General features: G+C 42.0%; 1 protein-coding gene across 3 annotated transcripts in view; it reads left to right on the forward strand.

Moving 5' to 3' along the window:
* The window catches only part of stambpl1 (STAM binding protein-like 1), a 65,062-nt gene that overhangs the window by 10,493 nt on the left and 32,619 nt on the right, over positions 1–21,950 (forward strand). For all 3 annotated transcript variants that reach the window (XM_041209464.1, XM_041209462.1, XM_041209463.1), the window contains exons 2-5: positions 16,103–16,195; positions 18,057–18,271; positions 18,484–18,559; positions 21,208–21,303. In XM_041209464.1, coding sequence (XP_041065398.1) covers positions 16,115–16,195; positions 18,057–18,271; positions 18,484–18,559; positions 21,208–21,303 — 468 coding nt within the window. In that variant the 5' untranslated portion in view covers positions 16,103–16,114. The remainder of the gene's footprint in view (positions 1–16,102; positions 16,196–18,056; positions 18,272–18,483; positions 18,560–21,207; positions 21,304–21,950) is intronic.

Raw genomic sequence — 21,950 nt, forward strand, 5'->3', positions numbered from 1 at the left:
TCACAATCTGGTGAGCACATTGCACCATCTGATCCACAGCAGGTGGGGGCAGGAACTTCCCAGGTGTCCGGCACTTGAAGGACTGCTGGAGGCCAGAACATTGCTGAGTTTGAATCAGATGATGAACCTCTGGACTCAGCCATGTCACAGTTGCTGGAGCTGCAAAGGTAAGCTCGGGAACAACAAGAAGGATGTCCGCTGCACTCCTCAGATTGCAAGGCACAATGGAGGAGTCCGCCTGCTTTCCAGCTGAGATGATAGCGCCGGCATTGCAATGCACCGAGGCAACACTAGTAAGTTGGCAGCTGTCATGGAGACCTTGGTCCAGGACTTCGATCCTACACTGCTACGCAGACTCAACTCCATCACTGATGCCATAGTTGGCCCCCAGCAGTGTGTATGCGAGAGGGGGCACAGAAAATTCTGCCCAATATATTTAGATTTCCAGACGGTCTTTAATAAGGTGCTGCATCGCCAACTCATGACTAAATTCAGAACATGTGGAGTCAGGAGCAAGTAGCAGAATGGAAAGTAAGCTGCTATAAATTAGAAAACAGAGTAGAGAGTTAAAGGTAGTTACTCAGACTGACAAAAGGCGGGAAATGGTGTTCCATAGGGATCGCTGCTGGAAATACTATTTTCATTATTTACATAAATGATTTGAACTTTGGAGTCGACTGTACAATTTCAAATTGGCGGATCATTCCAAATTGGGAGGTGCAGTTAATACTGAGCAGGATTGTAACAAAATGCAGGAAGACAGTAAACTTGCAGGATGAGCATATAAAAGACAAATGAACTTTGATATTGATAAGTATGAGCTGGTGCATTTTAATATGGAAGCACATCTTAGAAGAGAATTACCTAAAAGGGTACAGGGAGCAGAGAGATCAGGGGTACAGATACACAGATCACTTAGCATCACAGATTAATAAGACCATAAAATACGAAACAAAGCACTGGGGTTCAATTTTAGAGGAAAAGAATTGAAAAATAGTTATGCTAAACTTGAATCAAACCTTGGTTAGGCCATACTAAAAATCCTGTGAACTGTTCTGATCTCCATATAATAAAAATGGTATGGAGGCACCAGAGAAGGTGCAAAAAGTATTTTCTAGAACTGAGATGTTATGACTATCAGGAATGATTGGGGCTCTGTCCTGTAGAAAGATGGTGGCCTAGAGGGGTGACCTTGTAGAGGTCTATAAGATTACGAAAGGGGCCTTAATAGGGTACGAGTAGAGATATTTTCACCTGGAGGTGAGACCAGAACTAATGACCATAAATATAAGATAGTCATTAATAAATCCGATACGGAATTCAGAAGAATTTACTGAGTGATAAGAATGTAGTACTCACCATCACAAGATATACTTGAGGTGACTAATAGCATAGCTGCATTTAAGAGGAAGCTAGATGAACACATGAGGGACAAAGGAATAAAAGGTTATGCGATGGTGTTAGATGAGAAAGGGTGGGAAGCGGCTCATATGGACCATGAATACCTGCAAAGACCTGTTGAGATGAATGGCCTCTTTCTGTTCAATATTATACTTTGATCCATACATTAACCTATCTCAGGGAGCTTGTTCAGTTGACCAAGGTGTTTAACCAGATGTCGTGACTGGTTCAGTAGCTGAAGCTGACCTTATGGCTAACAACTTGGTGGATGAACTATACAAGTCAGTTCATTCATAGGATGAAAATTGCATCCAGCCTCCTTCTAAATCAGCTTAAATTTTGTTTTTATTTTAAAGTCAAATTTAACCTTGGTCTTAAACTCTACATTTTATCTTCTTGTGGGCATCAGGTGAAGAGATTGGTCAGTTCCTGAATGGTCCTGTTACAAGGATGTTCTTAGAATGAATGCACGTTATTCCTGTAGTTTGTAGAACACCAAACAAAACTTGGGCGATGTGGTTTGGAGGGAAAACATGGGACACAAATCCGTGTTGATGGCTGCTCGTTTGTACCTCGGTCAACATTTCATGTGACGCTCGACAGCGGACAGATGGAAGGCAGCACAGCACAAAAGGCAGGCTTTCTATCAGAGCTTACTGCATAGCCTTCAGCAGTAGGAAATAGGATTGACTTCGTAGCTCAGGATTTCTGAGGCAAACTCTAGCACCTCTTTCAGTGTATCCACATGTACCATCTAATTAATTACAACCAAGGATTGAAGCTTGGTTTATACAAGGTGGTGGCTATTGTTTTTTGACTAGTCTTTATTTACCTACTGGATCCTTGAAGGAACCAGGAAATAGTTTTGTTATTTAAAAAAAATCTGTCCCTGCTTTTTCTCTGGAGTTTGTTTTTTTTCCAATTCAGGCTTACTAGACTGGCTTTGTGTGGAAAATGAAATGTTATTCCATATTGTAATCCTTTAATGGTACGTCACATGGGTATTTATTACACAACCCTTTGTTATTGTGACTTTCAGGGTGCTCATGGGGAATTTGACAGAGGGCAACTATTATGTTACTGGTGTTTCAAGCATAAAATTGTTCTGGCTACAATAGCCTCTGATATACATGTGAAAAAATTCTTATGGTGTTAAGTTGACATCAGTGTGCTTTGTGATACCCCGTGGTTGTTTAAACGCTAAGTGATTGATTAAAATGTTTAATAAAATGTGCTTACATCTGAGCCTGTGCGAAATGTACCTTTATAATGGCTAGGTTTAGCTGCGGAGTTAAGACGTTAATCTTCCATTGTGTTAATCAAACACTTTTTTTCTGAAGAGAGAATGGAAACAAAGTTACTGAACGATTTCAGGAAATGTCACAACTGGGCAAATGTCACCAGTGGGCTGATTGCCAGCAAATATTGATGTTACCTTGAAAGCTCAATGGGCCTTCTGAAGGTCTTGCATCATTTCATAAGCCTTGGTGGAAGTGGAAAATTCAAGCAATTTAGACTGATCATTTGATGAGATTATGGCATTGAAGTCAGTCTCTTCCATCAGTTAACCAATGCTGGAGATTTCTATGTGTCTGTAAGCACGTTTTATTATTTTTCAGATGTGCACAGGGTATATTTTCTTCCATTTGGCACATGTTAGCAGGGTGAGCATCAAGCTGACTTTGTCAGGTTATATTCACTTGGGCTTGAAATTGCCTGGTCCATTCACAGTATAACAGGTGATGTATTTTATGATGATTATTTTTTTAAAGGCCATTGTGTTTGTGTATGCAGTAAATTGACACCTGAGGGTAATACAGTGTAACATGCATAGAACGCTGTTGAAGGTAGCGCAATCTTGTTACTGCAGGTTTACCTACAACATACCTTACGGGTAGAGAGGGAGATTTCAGATAAATAAGTCACTGAGTAATATTGACCCGATTGTTTTGTGAGCACAAGTAAGCAAAAAGCCTAACTCACAATGTTCTCAATTTGTTATGGATTGTATTTGTTTCACTTACTTTTGTCAATAGATTAACACAAAAGAAGGGAAAATGCAAAAATTACGCTTCCATGAGGATGTACACTGGCGAGCTTCTGTGAGATGATGGAAAGTCAGTACAGCTCACTGAAGGTGGAGTGGGGTGAGGAGGGTGGAGGGTAGTCTGAAAGATAGATTGAGCCACGGGTTATAGTTAGAAATGGGTGAGAGACGTTGAAGAAAGAGAGGGGCCATTAAGTTAAACTGGGAAATGGGTACGTGAAGAACATGGGTGCTACAGCAAACGACCCAGAAGCTTTGCTGTCAATCTCTCCTGCTTTATGAGCTGTTGAAGAGTTTAAACTTAATCGAAACTGTGGCAGTTTTTTTTAATGGTGCAGATACCTGCAAGTTTAGTATTATAAGAAGATAAACTACTTCAGTTGAACTACATATATTATAAAGAAAATGGGTTTTAATTAGCACCTTAGTAGCAATCAATAATTTAACATTAATGTAACTTCCTGATTGTCAATACACAAGATAATCCTAACCTGCCCGGTCAGGAATACTTGGGACCAAGGCATATCTGGATTTCAGAATTTTCTGGTTCATTGAATACCATTAGATTGCCTAGCCACAAATGTGTGAACTGGATATAAATATGTACCTGAGATGTAAAACAGTGACAAAACATAATAAAGTACCAGTAAAAAAAATATGTTATATAAATGTTGTATACCCTGAGTCTGCTCAAAAGCACTGCTGCATGCTGACTGAGGGCAGAAAATGGCAGGTGACGGGGGAAACACAGTGACTGTAACATGGGAAAATGGAGTGAGAAGTCACAGTGTAAAACAGGACCCAGAATTAGCACTGCCAACAGGCCCATGCTGATTAAAGTAGGGTAATGATAAACATTTAATATAAAAAATTGAGAACAATTTCCTTTCCCAGAAAGATTGGCAATGTACCACCAGTGTGAAAGGTTTGATTTTTAATTTCAATTTCTACTTAGTCAACTTTTCTCCCTCTGCCATCCATCTTGTTTCTTTTTCCTATTTCACGATTTATTGCAGCGCTGTGAGTGATAAGCCTATGTGTTGCAGGGCCTGTTCAAAAAATTCTGGACACCTGGTATTTCCAGACTGGAGAGGTTACAGTGTAATTGAATCATGGACCTTCAAATAGCATCAGAAACTGCACAGTTTTCAGATTGCTTGCCAATTAAAGCCATTGGTGGACTAATTGGTGGTAATTTGGCAGACATATATTGTTGAGACTGTATCTTGCTTTAGTGTTGGTGTAGGCTGTCACTTTTATTGTGAGATAATTTTCTGTGAAACAGAATTTCCTGCTGTAACATTATATAGCAAAATACAAAAGGGTTTGCTAAGTAATATCACGTGTCTCATATTTGGTACTGTTTTCACACAGATGATTTAGGAAAATCTCCTTGGATTCTTGTTTGAAGATTAGTTTTTTTCCTAATATACATTATTTGAAATTCAGGGTATCAACCATTGTAATCAAGAAAATATGTATTTTAAAATTCATAAATTTTCAGATTTGATATTTAGGGTTTTCCAAATCTAGATAACTATTAATTTTAATAACAATTCCTCCCACTCAGTATTGCACCTAGATTTTTAATACTCATTGACATTATTAACGTATTGAGTATTTTAATATTAATAGGATGTTTACTGTATTAATCTAATTATTTATTTGTACTATAGATTTTTTAAGGTTTGACAGGGTAAGGTTTGGACTGCTATTTTAACATTACTAGCAGATGGTTCTGCAGCTGTGGTGTGACCTTGTGGAATCCTAACTGAGAGATGAGTGAAAAACCTTCTACTGATAACAGATTCCCCCTTTGTCTTTCCAATGACAGTATAACAGATTCCCCCTTTGTCTTTCCAATGACAGTATCATCTGTCTGGTTATATACACCGTGCTGTATAGTATTGACACATTTATAGGCTTTCATGTAATGTACAATTATTACTTCCATATTAACCCTTTGTGTTGAACCATTAACACCAATTGAATTATCTTAGTGGCCAATCTTCCAATTTCATCAATTTAATTTTAACTTCATTGCAGTGCTGTTGAGATCCACCACACACTGTTGAATGCTATTTTGTTGTTTTCAGTTTTGCTTCCCCTTTTTCTGTTTCAATTTTCTTCATGTGTTTTTGTTTCTACCTCTTCATTACGTGAACACACCCAGTATTGCATATGCTTTGAGTGCTCTCTCTCACACACACACAGGCTAGGACTTTCTGGTCCCACCCACAGTGGGAATTATCGCAGGCGGGATGGAAAATTTAATGGACCAGCCAAAGGTCCTTTGACTTCAGGCAAGATTTTCCGACCCCACAGTGGGCAGGACTGGAAAATCTCGGACACACACACAGCCCATTAAAGGGGAAATTTTTATGTATTCTAACTAGACCTCTGCCATTAAAGGAGAGCGCCCAATCTTAAAGAACACTTGGTCCTTAAAGTCATTTGGTAGCACAAAACTTGAATGTTGCTGAAAAACGACACATGTTGTCGAAGCTTTTTGTTCTGCAGTCATCTGAACAACTCTCAAGAATACTAAATGTGAAGGGAACAACAATTTGTGCTGCATGAGAAGAGAGTACTGATTGTTTAGCAGTGGACTCTGATTGGTAGAGGCACTGCCATGAAGAATGCATCAGTTAACTCATGACTGACAGTTAACTGCCAAACTTTGTTTAAATTCAAACCAGGTAGGTTGACTCTGATTGGCCAAGGTATTGCCCTGGGGAATGAACCAGAGAATGGTTGTCGCCCATTTTGTTTAGTTGAAAAAGGCGCAATATATGTACATGTTATTTCTGTCAGCGCCCTGTGTATTAGTATATATAGCTTCTAGCATGTGTAAGTGAGCCTCACTGATAATCTTAAAATGGTTGTCAGTGCAAATCTTAGCACATTTAGGATTGTTTAGCAAATGTCATCCAAGCATGGAATGACATCTAATGTTGGGCACTGTGTTTTGGGTTTGGCAAGCATAGACTGGTTGAGTATGGTCAGTATCTTGCCTGCTGTGAACAGCCGAAGGTTCATGCTGTTTGATACAGATACCGAGGGCTCAAAACAGATACCGAGGGCTCAAAGCAGCAGAAGCCCTGGAGGAGTATAGAATGTGTAGGGGGGAACTTAAAAAGGAAATTAGGAGAGCAAAAAGGGGGCATGAATCATTGGCTGGTAAAATAAAAGAAAATCCAAAGTTATTTTACAAGTACATTAAGAGTAAGAGGATAACTAGGGAAAGAGTAGGGCCCGTTAAGGACCACAGTGATAATTTGTGTGTGGAGATGGAATATGTAGGTAGAGTTCTAAATGAATACTTTGTGTCGGTGTTCACAAGTGAGAGGGGTGACATGGGTATGGAAATCAGGCAGAAGGACTGTGATATAATTAAAGAAATTAGCATACAAAGGGAGGAGGTTCTAAGTGGTCTGGCAGGCTTAAAAGTATATAAATCTCCAGGCCCAGATGAAATGTATCCCAGGCTGTTGAGTGAGGCAAGGGAGGAGATAGCAGTGGCGCTGGCAATAATTTTCAAAACCTCCCTGGCCACAGGAGAGGTGCCAGAAGACTGGAGGGCAGCCAATGTGATACCGTTATTCAAGAAGGGAGGAAGGGATAAACCAGGGAACTACGGGCCAATCAGTCTAACCTCAGTGGTGGGGAAACTATTGGAAGCAATTCTGAAGGACAGAATTATTCTACGCTTGGAGAAACAGGGATTAATCAAGGACAGTCAGCATGGTTCTGTAAAGGGAAGGTCATGTCTGACCAGTTTGATTGAATTTTTCAAAGAGGTGACCAGGTGTGTAGTTGAGGGCAATGCATTTGAAGTAGTCTACTTGGACTTCAGGAAGGCTTTGGATAAGGTACTGCGTGGGAGACTGATAACGAAGGTAAGTGTCCATGGGATCCAAGGCAATTTGGCAAATTGGATCTAGAATTGGCTGAGTGGCAGGAAGCAGAGGATGATGGTCGAGGGGTGTTTTTGTGACTGGATGCCTGTGTCCATTGGGGTTCCACAGGGATTGGTGTTGGGTCCTTGCTGTTTGTGGTATATATAAATGATTCAGACATGAATGTTGGAGGGTTGATCAGTAAGTTCGCGGATGACATGAAAATTGGTGGGGTGGTAAATAGTGAGGAGGATAGCCTTAGATTACAGGAGGAAAAAGACGTGCTGGTCAGATGGGCTGATCAGTGGCAAATGAAATTTAATCTGGATAAGTGAGAGGTGATGCACTTGGGCAGGGTAAACAATGCATGGGAATACATGATGAGTGATAGGACCCTGGGAAGTACCGAGGGTCAGAGGGACCTTGGTGTGCATGTCCAGCAATCCCTTAAGGTAGTGGGACAGGTAGATAGGTGGTTAAGAAGACATATGAGATACCTGCCTTTATTAGTCGAGGCATAGAATATAAAAGCAGGGAGGTTATGCTGGATCTGTATAAAACGCTGGTTTGGCCACAGCTAGAGTATTGTGTGCAGTTCTGGAATCCACATTATAGGATGGATGTAATTGCACTAGAGAGATTGCAGAGGAGATTTACCAGGATGTTGCCTAGGCTGGATAGTTTTATTGTGAGGAGAGATTGGATAGACTGGGGTGAATTTCCCTGGAGCAGAGGAAATTGAGAGAGGACATGATTGAGGTGTATAAAATGATGAGGGGCATAGATAGGGTAGACAGGAAGGAAATTTTCCCCTTGGTGGAGGGATCAATAACCAGGGGGCATAGATTTAAGGTAAGGGGCGGGGGCTTTAGAGAGGATGTGAGGAAGAATTTTTTTCACCCAGTGGGTGGTGGGAGTCTGGAACTCGCTGCCTGAAAGGGTGATCGAGGCAGAAACCCTCATAACATTGAAGAAGTATTTGGATGTGCACGTGTGATGCCACATACAAGGCTATGGGCCTAGTGCTGGAAAATGGGATTAGAGTAGTTAGGTACTTGTTTGACTGGTGCAGACTAGATGGGCCAAATGGCCTTTTTCTATGCTGTATAGTATCAAACATCCGCCAGTCTTTGGAAGTACAGCCTACATACCTAGCATCACACCAACATTGAAATTCATATATCACATTGCTCACTTATGTGATAGGCAGAACATCTTTTTGGCTTGACAACAGCATCCTGTTAGTGGCAAACACCACCCATGTACATTTGCACATTTTTCAACTGAACAAAATAGGCAACAGCCATTCTCTGGCTCATTCCCCAGGGCAATACCTTAACCAATCAGAGTCAACCTGCCTGGTTTGAATTTAAACAAATCTTGGCAGTTAACTGCCAGTCATGAGTTAACATGCATTCTCCATGGCAATGTCTCTACCAATCAGAGTCCATTTGCCAACCAATCAGTGGGCTTCCCACCCCTCATATTTTATGTGCCCCCCCGCCAAAAACACACCCGTGCGGCCCAGCCCCTGGAGTGTGACTCAAATGCAGGGCCTTCTGACTTAGAGGCTGGGTACTACCACCTGTGCCACTTGGTCTCCACAATTGTACTTTCCTTGTTGAACAAAATTGTGCAGGTGAATGACATCATTCCCTACTCTTCAGAAATGAGTAGGATGACTTGTTACGGGTGATGTGCTTGTCTCATTTGCAAAAAATACGTCCTACTCTGATTTGGTACATCCCCTGAAGTGGAATGAGTGTACTGTGTATTTTCATGACTTGTAGTTTTCCAATTAATCCTGAAGTTTTCTATTTAAACGAAAATATGATACAGTGACTTACCACATCACTTACAATTGCCTCAAGTGTTTCACATGCAGTGTATTACTTTTAGAGTAGCTGTGATTGTTATGTAGAAAAGTGTGGTCGTCATTTTGTGCACATGCAGATTCCACACACAGTAATGTGGTGAATGAGCAGTTAGTCTCTTTTTGGTGGTTAGTTAAGTGCAAAATGCTGACTAGGATGCCAGGAGGATTCTGGGTGCCATGAGATCTTTCAACATCCATCTGAAACACTGAAATGGGCATTGGGTTTACCTTCTCAACCAAAGACCACTAACCCCAACAGCGCAAGACTTTCTTCACTGCTGCGCTCTGAGCTCAAATTCATGGTAAGGGGTTGTATCTAAAACCTTCCAGCCCAGAGAGAGTGCCACTAACTAAGCCAAGCTAACACCTGTAATTTGCTTCCATTTTGAATGGAAATGGCGTGGATTTCCTAATTTTGGGCAATTTCTTTTTAATTTTTTTGTCCCAAATTCAGAATTTTCCTTTCTCCTCTTGGAAATTTGAAGGCCTGATTAGTGAGTTATGGCACAGTGAGATTACTACTACTTTTTAATAGTGGACAGGGGGAGGTGGTGGTGTGATGCCATTGTCACCGGGTAATGCTGTGGGGACCTGGGTTCGAATCCTGCCACAGCAGATGGTGAAATTTGAATCAAATAAAAATCTGAAACGTAAAGTCTAATGATGACCATAAAACCATTGTTGATTGTTGTTAAAAACCCACCTGGTTCACCAATGTCCTTTACCGAAGGAAATCTGCCATCCTTACCTGTTCTGGCCTACATATGGTTGACTCTTAACTCTGAAATGGCCTAGCAAGCCACTCAGTTGTATCAAAATGTTAAGCAGCCAATAAAGAGGAATGAAACTGCACTGACCACTTGGCATTAACCTAGGCCTAATGGCAAACTCAGCCCTGTTGATCCAGCAAAGTTCTCACAGACTAGTCACGCAACAGCCTGACATAGTCATACTCACAGAATCATACCTTACAGATAATGTCCCAGACGCCACCATCACCACCCCTGGGATGTGGACATACCCAGTTAGAGGTGGCGGCACCGTGGAATACAGTCAAGAGGGAGTTGCCTCCGGAGTCCTCAGCATCAGTTTCGGAGTCCATGAAGTCTCATGGAATCAAGTCAAACATGGTCAAGGAAACCTCCTGCTGATTGCTATGTACTGTATTCCATGCCCCCCCCCAACCCCCTGCCAATCAGTTGATGAATCAATCCCCCTCCATTTCAACACCACTTGGAGGAAGCACTGAGGGTGACAAGAGCGCAGAATGTACTCTAGGTGGGGGGCTTCAATGTCCATCAACAAAAGTGCCTCGCTAGCACAAGTACAGTCTGAGCTGGCCGAGTCCTAAAGGACATAGCTCCTAGACTGGATCAGCAACAGATAGTGAGGGAACGAACAAGTGCGGAAAACATACTTGACCTCATCCTCACCAGCTTGCCTGCCGCAGATGCATCTGTCCATGACAGTATCGGCAGGAGTGACCACCTCACAGTCCTTGTGGAGATGAAGTCCCATCTTCACATTGAGGATACCCTCCATCGTATTGTGTGACACTACCACTGTGTTAAATGAGATAGATTTCGAACAGATCTAGCAACTTAAGACTGAGCATCCATGAGGCACTGTGGGCCATCAGCAGCAGCAGAATTCTACTCAACCATAATCTGTAACCTCATAGCCCAGCATATCTCCCACTGTACCAATACCACTAAGTCAGGGGATCAACCCTGGTTCAATGAAGAGTTCAGGAGGGCATGCCAGGAGCAGCACTAAAAATGAGGTGTCAACCTGGTGAAACTACAACACAGGACTACTTGTTATCAACCAGCATAAGCAGCAAGCAATAGACAGAGCTAAACGATTCCACAACCAGCGGATCAGATCTAAGCTCTGCAGTCCTGCCACATCAAGTTGTGAATGGTGGTGGAGAATTGAACAACTCACTGGAGGAGGAGGCTCCACAAATATCCCCATTCTCAATGATGGAGGAGCCTGGCACAGCAGTGCAAAAGATAAGGCTGAAGCGTTCACAACAATCTTCAGTCAGAGGCGCAGAGTAGATGATCCATCTCCAGTGGTCCACAGCATCACAGATGCCAGTCTTCAGCCAATTTATGTGATTTCAAGAAACGGCTGGAGGCATTGAATACTGCAAAGGCTAAGGGCCCTGACAATATTCCAGCAATAGTACTAAAGACTTGTGCTCCAGAACTTGCCACGCCCCTAGCCAAGCTGATCCAATACAGCTATGACACAGGCATCTATCCGACAACGTGGAAAATTGTCCAGGTATGTCCTGTACACAAAAAGCAGAACAAATCCAACCCGGCTAATCACCACCTCATCAGTCTACTCTTGTTCATCAGTAAAGTGATGCAAGGGGTCACCAACAGTGCTATCAAGCAGCACTGCCCACTGACGCCCAGTTTGGGTTCTGCCAGGGCCTCATTGCAGCCTTGGTTCAAACATGGACGAAAGAGCTGAACTCCCGAGGTGAGGCGAGAGTGACTGCCCTTGACATCAAGGCAGCATTTTACAGAGTTTGGCATCAAGGAGCCCTAGCAAAACTGGAGCCAATGGGAATCGGGGAGAAAACTCTCCACTGCTTGGAATCATTCCTGTCACAAAGAAAGATCGTTGTGGTTGTTGGAGGTCAATTATCTCAGTTCCAGGACATCACTTTGGGAATTCCTTTAAGGTAGTGTCTGAGGCCCGGCCATCTTCAACTGCTTCTCCAATTACCTCCCTTCCATCATAAGGGGCAGAATTTTTAGTTCGACAGGCGGGCACGTGCCCGACCTGCTCAAGTGTAAAGTAGTGCGTGATGACATCGGGCGAGCGAACCAACGTCATCCTGCACTCGTGTGATGTTTTGGTCGGCGCGCCTGCGTGAAAGTCGGAAGTGTGCCCGCCGACAATTAAGAGGCCAATTAAGCCCATTAAAGTTCCAATTGTCCCCAATTTTTTGTGGTCTGTCCAACCTTACAGTTGGTGGACGGGCGAATCTGCGAGGCAGACTCTGCATTTTTGATGAAACCTCATCTAAGGGCAGGATGAGGCTTCTGTTATTAAATAAAAATAAATAAAAATGTATTTGCAAAATTTTCATCAGGTGACGGATTCTGATGCATGAACATTTTTTTCCGGATTTTAAAACCTTGGTTGTTGCTTTTAAATTCTTCAGCTCCCTGAGGCAGCTCTCTGCCTTCAGGGAGCTTTCCTTCTGCCTTTCCCCTTGCTCACACTTAGGCCAGTGCCTGCCCTCCTCCCGCACCCCGCCTGCACTGCTGAGTATTTCAGCGCACATTTCACATTGTTTGGCCATTAATTAGCTAGCCAGCGTGAAATGGCGGTCAGGGGCCAATTGCGAGTGGTGATCTGTTCCCGGCCGCTCCTGGGCCTGCCGATTGCGCCCATATACCGACCTAAAAATCCTGCCCATGTTCAGAAGTGGGGATGTTCGCTGATGATTGCACAATGTTCACCATTCGCGACTCCTCAGATACTGAAGCAGTCCAAGTCCAAATGCAGCAAGACCTGGACAACATCCAGGCTTGGGCTGACAAGTCGCAAGTAAAATTCATGCCACACAAGTGCCAGGCAATGACTATCTCCAACAAGAGAGAATCTAACCATTGCCCCTTGACATTCAATGGCATTACCATCACTAAATACCCCCACTATCATCATCCTGGGGGTTACCCTTGACCAGAAACTGAACTGGACTAGCCATATAAATACTGTGGCTACAAGAGCAAGTCAGAGGCTAGGAATCCTGCGGCGAGAAACTCAACTCCTGACTCCCCAAGACTTGTCCACCGTCTACAAGGCACAAGTCAGGAGTGTGATGGAAGACCCTTGACTTGCCTGGATGAGTGCAGCTCCAACAATGCTCAAGAAGCTTGATACTATCCAGGACAAAGCAGCCCACTTGATTAGCACCCCTTCTACAAACATTCACTCCCTCCACCACTGATGCACAGTGGCAGCAAGATGTACTGCAGGAACTCACCAAGGCTCCTTAGACAGCACCTTCCAAACCCACGACCACTACCATCTAGAAAGACAAGGGCAGCAGATACATGGGAACACCCACCTGGGAGTTCCCCTCCAAGTCACTCACCATCCTGACTTGGAAATATATCACCTTTCCTTCACAGTCGCTGGATCAAAATCCTGGAACTCCCTTCCTAACAGCATCATGGGCATACCTACATCATATGGACCGCAGTGGTTCAAGAAGGCAGCTCACCACCACCTTCTCAAGGGCAATTAGGGATGGGCAATAAATGCTGGCCTAGCCAACAAAGCTCAGGTCACATGAATGAATAAAAAAAAATTAGGGACCAAAGACTGCAGAAGGTTTCCTGAGGAAGACAGCCTGGCTTGAACATGTCCCCGCTGAGGGGTGCAGCCAAGAGCATGAGCTACCTGGACGATAGTGAGACCAAGTACAAGGACTTGTGAAATTCAGTGTGAGAGGCTGGGAAGCAACAGATGTGCTCATTGAGCTCATGTACATGTTTCCTAAACTTTTTATTTTGTTTTCAAATGTATAATTGTCACAGTGCCATGCAGATTATTTACGCAATACAGCACATTATTTATACATAATTTAACGTAGGCTGCCAGGTTGTGCGTGGCCCTTGGCTGATCCAGGCTGTCCACATTCACGTTCATTATGTTTACCAAGCGGGGAGACAAAGGTGTTTCAGGCACATTACTGTAATGGCTGTGTGGTTTCCTTCCCGCTCCTCGCCAGCTGCTTCAAGCCCTCACTGCTTCCCTTTGGCTGTGAGCTAACACTTATAACATGTATAAACCGCCAGTTTTTGTTTGCATATTTTATACCATTCAGAATATCTGTGCCACTAAATCCAGTGTTGACAGATTGATTCATGAAATCCCGTTCATTTGGTTAATTATGCACGAGCATTAGTAAAGCACTTTGATACACTACCACATAAATGACTACAAGGGTGAAAGGCACAGAATAGGAGGGAAGTTACTGAAGTTGATAAGTAAGTGGTTGAGTCAGAGAAAGCAAAGGTTAAAGGAGCAACATTACATGGAAAGAGCTGACTAGTAAGCATTGGACTGTTCTGCAGCCTTTTTTCTATATCTATAATAACAATCTTATGTCTGACACACTTCCTATCAGCTCTTTCCATTTTAAATTTCTATGTCACACTCAGAAAGAAACTGCCAGTACAAAGCTTATCACGCTGTACATATATTGTCCACCTCAGTGGAGATGCTGCAGTGTCAGTTGGTGGCTGGAGGGTATAGTTATGGTATGTCAGGTTTACGTAAGCAGAGTATTATAAATGTAGATGTCAGGACTTGTGTTCCTAATGATTTTGAGCCAGTGGTGGTAACAAAGCTCTTCAGTTTTGCCAATAAAGTTAAATTGGGAGGGATCATAAACCGTGGAGAACAAATGGATCAGTTGTAGAAGGAGCAAGTAATGAAAGTTGTGGAAGGGAAAACAACAATGGGAGTATAGAATAAGTGGATACAGTCTTTGAGTTACGACAAGGAAAAGAATTTGTGAGTATTCGTCGGAAATGCTCTTAACCAATCAGCACAATGTGCAGCTATACTTTGAGGGTTAAAAAAGGCAAACATTTATTGGGATATAGCACACAAATGCTAAAAAACTTTGATTCACTTATACCGTTTTAAGTGTTGCATACAGTTTTGTATACCGAACTTTCAGAATGGATACGCTGACCTTGGATATAAAGGAGGGCATTTAATTTGGTAATTCGAATAGCCTATCTATGAAGCATTGAAAGTGGAGGATATTATAAATTTCAAGTGGATAGTGGTAATATTTGTCAGACTCCTGAAGGGACGAACAGTAAAGTGTTTTATGAAGACCAATGTTTGGTACAGGCCCAGTAATTCTTTTCTGGTCCTGTAGAGCCTTAGTTCCAATTATTTGAATGAGAAAATCTGTAAACTTCTGATAATGCTGAGGGTTGTCAATCCTTCACCCCTCTCCTTGAGCATATGTTCCCTTTATTGCTTATATATATTAATTTGTGCTGTATAATTAGTTGAATTGAATTAGCTGCAAATGGGAAAACAGTTTATGTACCTTGTTAAAATGTACCATTATAATTCTGAACAATTTTATGAATATAGCTGCTTGGTAGTACAGAACTTGAGTATTGCTGAAAAAAGAGACATGCTGTTGAAGCTTTTTGTCTTGCACTCATCAGGACAGAATTGCAAGAATACCAAATCTAAAGGGAACAGAACAGTTTATACTGTATGAAAAGAGGGTGCTGATTGGTTGGCATGAGGACTCTGATTGGTAGAAGTGTTGCCATGGAAAACGCACCAAGGAACAGTTAACTGCCATAGTTTAAATTCAAACCAGGCAGGTTAACTCTGATTGGTCAAGGCATTGCTATGGGGAATGAACATGGAAATGGCAGTCCCTCAAGATTTTGTTTAATTAAAAAAGGCTCAATGTGTGGGCATGCTTTTTCTTTCGCAAAGGACTGGGCCCTGTTTGTGAAGATATGTAGCTTCTAGCATGCGTTAAGTGAGCCAGACTGCGAGGCTGACTAATGATCTTAAATTGGTTGTCAATGTAATTATTAGCACAGTCAGAATTGTTTAGCAAGTGTTGTCCAATTGTGGAATCACATTGAATGTTGGGTACAATGTTCTGAGTTTTGCAAGCATGGGCTGGTTGAGTATGGTCAGTACTTTGCCTGTTGTGAAGAGCCAAAGGGATGTGCTGTTTGACACGATCCACCAGTTGTTGGGATTATGATTCAATGGTTCTGATTGTGCAATATTTACACTGGGACGATTATTTGAAGAAGAGAATCTCATAATGTGTACTTTTTTTCCTCCCAGGTGAGGTGAGGAATGGATACCTTGGGTGGAAGCTCCAAAGGCAATTCATTGGCAAATATGGAGTTTGATCAGCCATTTATATTCACCTCTCTGGTATTACCATATTATTCTTAATTATACAGAGATAAAAACTTGCTATGCTTAAAACTTGCAACAACATTTGAAAACTTAACCTCACGTTAACAATTTATAGACAAAAGTTTGTTTTCTATTCTAATCTGTACATATAAATTAAGCTAATTAACATGAATTATTGCTGTGCAATATTTTAAACTCTCCCATTCAGTAATAATGGAACATGAATTGCTGGGGAATGTCTGCTTTCCAACTAAACACAATCTGAAATGGTAGAAATTATAAGTATGTAAGAAGACAAAATGTAATTATTGTGATCATTGAGTTCCATGAATACTAAATACTAGAGTCATATGTTAGAAAAAAGATTTAAAAATGTTTATGTAAACCAAATTTAATTAAAACATTATTTTTCATGGTCAGTCAAGCATGGCTGAGAACCCAGCGATCTATTAGAATAAAAAAAAACACCTGCTGCCCAGAGGAGACATTGTTTGATGGCAGCTCAGTCTCTCTGATCTCTGTAGTCAATTTTACAATGTTTGTTGACATAAGTAAGTGGTTTTGAGTGTCTGTGGTTTTTGAAACTTGGAAGGGCTTTAATGATTGATTGACACTTTTCTCAGCTGGCCAAGGCTTTTTTTTTCAAGCATTGCAGAAATTGATCAAAGGATTATATTTTCTCAAAGCATTTTTTTACACATCCCACTATACACTGTGGGGTTCATTGGTTCTAGCTAGAAAGTGTACAGTGGGTCAATGGGCATGGAAGTGCCAGAACTTGGCATAGGGGGTATGAATGGCCTGAGGGGGTGGTTGAAAGGCAGAGCTTGGCCTGGGGACATGAGGGGACATAGGGGGCAGGTGTGGTAGTGTAACTTGGCATAGAGGCTATGAGGAGGATCATTTGAACTTGCCTTTTAAGAGATCCCCTCATGCACATTAGAGTTCAAAACTCCTCTAAGGGGCCATGAACCTCCACCCTTTAAAAACCTGGCTTGACTCTCCTAAAATTGCAGAGGAGTAGGAAATAACTATCTCTGCAATAGAACCAGCCAGGTTGGGAGTGCCTGATGCAGGCTCCCAACAGGAAGCAGCCTGGATCCTTTAAAGGCACTTCCACAGCCCGGTAATGTGGTCATGAATCCTAGAATTGGGAACCATCCACCATATTTAAAGGATGACCTTCTCTTGTTTGGGTGTTCATTTGTCCACATGAGGATCTGGATGCCAGGCAAAAGCTATGCTTTTCACTTCTTATTGTTCTCAGAGTTAGTACTTCAGTGACATGGGCAAGGTGCTTTTTCTGATGAAAGGTATCTACACTGCAACTGTCTAATCAACCAGCCACCAGAATGTGCTGGGTCCATTTTTGGAATTGAATGGCATGACTGTGGGTGAGGATGGGATTAGCAAGGGTGTAATTGTATGTACTCACTATCAAATTACCAGCTGACACTCAGTCAGAGCCCACATTTGAATAATCACCTGGAGCTATGAGAGGGCACCCAGCAGCCATGGATGGAACCCACCAAGAAGCCAGTGGAGGGAAGGAAAAATGGGTGTGCAGACTTACTGAGAAATACCCTTTAAATAGTTTAAATGTTTTTTGAATGAGGATGCATTAAAATGCAGCTTTTGATTAAAATATCTGCCAAGAGATAAAAAATTATTTGAGTCTGGCATCTCCAAAATAATATGTCCTTTGTGATTCCTTCTCTGACAGACTAAAGAGAACACCAATGGTTTTTAATTTACTTTTATGGGCTTCAAAGGCAAATTGAAAGACGTGACTACCCTATGTTTCCTCTGTCATTGGTTAAATACGGGGTCATTCCTAGTTTCATTTTATAACAAAGAAAACTTAATTGTCTCACAGAGAAAACTGGCTGCACCCAGTCACACAGATGTCACCTTGTCCCCACAAGAGCGAGTGAGGGCCCTCACCAAAATGGGTTGCAACATAGAAATCAGTGAGGACATTACTCCCCGCCGCTACTTCAGGTCTGGAGTCGAGATGGTCCAAATGGCATCTGTTTACCTGGAAGAGGGAAATCTAGAAAATGCTTTCGTCCTTTACAACAAGCTTATAACGTAAGAAACATCTTTACTCATGAACCTGGTATTAATTTTCAAGCAAACTTGTAACCTATCTGATTCTACAGGGGTTGAGAACAAAACTTAAGAGAAATAACAAAATAGGCAGAGGAAATTTAATTCTAGCTATGTTTTATTACACAGGAAAAGCAAACACCGGCTTAAAGTAATAGTTACAATGTTGCACTAACTTATCATTAATCTTACAGTTTGTTTGTAGAGAAATTGCCAAAGCATCGTGATTACCAAACATGTGCAATCCCAGAGAAGCAGCATATTCTGAAAGTAAGTGTGCTTTTTCATTCACAATGTAGTCAGTGGCCCGGATTTTCATGCCTCCCATCCCTGTCAGAGCAGCGACAGAAGGGCTTAGATAATTGCAGGTGGGACCTGATTCTGGGATTCCCGCCCCATTTCAGTTTCCCAATTTTTGCCAGCACAGGATAAGGGTGCAGTTAGTGAGGCCATATGCGGCACTCCCAACCTTTCTGGCTCCATTGTGGGATGGGCACTCCCAACCTTCACAGCTCCATTGTGGGATGGGAACTCCCAACCTTTCTGGCTCCATTGTGAGATGGGCATTTCAGACCCCTGAATCTTTGATGGAGTTGATCTGCCTTTGCAGGAGGCATGGTTCACAGCTCCTCAGAAGAGTTGTGAACCTTGGGGGAACCCTAGACTGGAGTCAGGAACCAAAAACAAATATCAGGCATTCAATATTCCTCTCTTACCTTCTCTTAAAGCTGTCAATCAAACCCAGTTAGTGAAAATCCCATTGAAAAAAATTCTTTAATCCTGTCCAATTAAACACACAGGCATTGAAAAATCACTTCAAAGAAAGATCAAGTTATTACAAGGCAATGAAGTTATCAATCAAGCAAGGCCAGAGGTCCCCTTTGCAACCATGTAAACAGCACCTCCGGATGCGCCCCCCCCCCCCCCCCTCCCCACCACCACAAAGCTGAATACTTTAGTCATTCTTGGAGCTTAGCTGAGCATTCATAATGAGGCTGACTGGTAACTGTATCAACAGAAGCAGGCTGTTGCCAGATGGCTTCATTATGAATGTGCAGCTGACCTCTAAGAATAACTAATGCATTAAGCCCTCTTGGGTGGAGGGGGGTGTGGTGGGTTTGGGTGGTGGCTGCTGTTTATACATTTATGAGGTCATGAAAATTCCCAACTCCCGCTACCTGTCTTCTTGCTGAAAATTCAGCTCGATGCCTTTGCAATAATGTTAGTAATTTATAAATTGCATCTCTTTTTGTCTACAGTAGCTTATCTCATACTAATTATTATAGGAAGGGCATATACACTACAATGTTAAATGTCATTAGAATCGATGGTTGTTATCTTTTACTAAAACATCTCCTTCAACCTTAGTGTTGTGTTAGGCTGAGTTAAACAGCTAAAGCTACACTTCACATACAATTTTCCTGTTCCATTCGTTTTATGCTAATTTACTGCTTTCCCATCACATCACCACCATAAACACACTGTCCCTTTCTAGCTTGGGATCTGCTGATTAAGACACAGTAAGTTAATTCAGGTGTACTCGAAATACCACTAAGGTGGACTCAGTAGAATATGTTCGCATTGTTAATCAAATCCACTTCAGTTGGTGAAGTTAAAACTAAGACACAGCTGCTTTCTTTGCTGCAGAGAATTTATTGCCTTAGTTCACAATCAACATTACTCCAACCTCCCAGTGTCCCAGCTATCCCCATTTATAGGTGTACAAAAGCTGACCACCTGTTTAACAATGTAATTGCCTTTAAACTGTAACAATGTAATTAATAAGACATAGGCACACATGAATGGTTAGGATTCAAACCTAGACATTCTGACTGGGAGGAATTCAATGCTGTAATATTGGAATTATTGGACTACAATTTCCAGTGCTTGATCTTAACTGGGCTTGAGCACTCACTACAAGTTCTGCTCAAGGGACTTGAGCACAAACTCTAGTCTGAGACTCCAGTGCAGTACCGAGGATGAAACATTAAAATAGGGTCTCATTTGCTGTCCCAGGATGATGTAAAAGATCCCACCCTATTCAAAAAAGCAGGGGAGTTAGCTCTGGTGTCCTGGGCAATACTTATCCCTCAGCTAACATCGAAACAGATTATCTGGTGATTATCACATTGCTGTTTGTGGGGCGTTGCTGTGCACAAAATGGCAGTTGTGTTTCCTACATGACAACAGTGGCTACACTTCAAAAGTACTTTATTTGTTGTAAAGCACATTGATACATTCTTTGAAGAAGAGTCATATGGACTTGAAAAGTTAACTGTTTCTCTCTGCACAGATGCTGCCAGACCTGCTGAGCTTTTCCAGCAATTTCTGTTTTTGTTTCAAAGTTCCTGCATCCCCAGTATTTTGCTTTTATTTTGGGACATTCTGAGGTTGTGGAAGGTGCGATAGAAATGTAGGTCTTTCTTTATAATAGAGTTACTTGTTGATGGACAATTTGTCTGTCATACCTTTTCATTTAATGAAATGAAATCAGAGCCTATGAACTTCCTTTATTTGAGTACCGTAGCTTCAGGTAGCATATGTGTCTGAGTTTCAAAGTCACTCTGTTTCTTGGCTGCTATATTGTGATTATAAAATATTTATCACTGCCCTATGGCAGGGTTCACTTGACCAAGAAGGCTCACATTGCCAGACATCTTGGCAGCCCCTATTAAATATTAAACATTCATTGTCTGTCGGCAGTGCAGGACCAGGTTGGATTTATCTCCTACATGGTGAGCAATGATTGGCTGAGAACTGACGGAATTTGTCCTTGCTGGATAAGCAAGTTCATGGGCCAGTCCAGTTGACCCTGATTTTGTTTGGAGCTCTATGTCTGTTGTGAGAGCTTGCATCATTTTTGACAGTTTCATTAGGCAAACATGAATGTTACCAATTAATTTCTGTTTAAATCCAAGAAATTAAGAGAAGTTGCGTTTCCAAGAGCAGAGGAGCTGAAGACACAGCTTATTGCTAAATATGGTGTGGAATACAAAGAATATCTGACTGCCCAGGTAAAATTAATGATTTTTTTTTGTTGTAGATGTATTTATTTCCTCATTAGAAATCTTTCCTTTTCTATTACTCCAGGCAAATTTAGATCCTATGTATTAAAGTAACTATGGGGAGAATTTTTCCTATGGTAGGCAGGCTGGGCAGGTGCAGGTGGGGACGGGTGCAGAGCTGATCGTGGCCCGCGATTGGCTGGGTGCCACCATTTTACACGGGCGGGCCAATTAAGGCCCACCCAGCGTAACGCAGAGCTCAGTACTACCTTTATTTGAGTACCGTAGCTTCAGGTAGCATATGTGTCTGAGTTTCAAAGTCACTCTGTTACTTGGCTGCTATATTGTGATTATAAAATATTTATCACTGCCCTATGGCAGGGTTCACTTGACCAAGAAGGCTCACATTGCCAGACATCTTGGCAGCCCCTATTAAATATTAAACATTCATTGTCTGTCGGCAGTGCAGGACCAGGTTGGATTTGTCTCCTACAAGGTGAGAATTGGGGCCTGCGCTCTTTTGCGCATGCACGTGAAAGAGCGCAGCAATCTCCCTGAGGCATGGAGCTGTCTCGGGGAGATTGAATGGATTTGAAAACTTTTAAATAAATGAAGTAAAAATTTATTTAAACATGTCCCCTAGTGTCACATGAGCT

The sequence above is a fragment of the Carcharodon carcharias genome, chromosome 17, assembly GCF_017639515.1.
Source record: "Carcharodon carcharias isolate sCarCar2 chromosome 17, sCarCar2.pri, whole genome shotgun sequence".
Lineage (NCBI taxonomy): Eukaryota > Metazoa > Chordata > Chondrichthyes > Lamniformes > Lamnidae > Carcharodon > Carcharodon carcharias.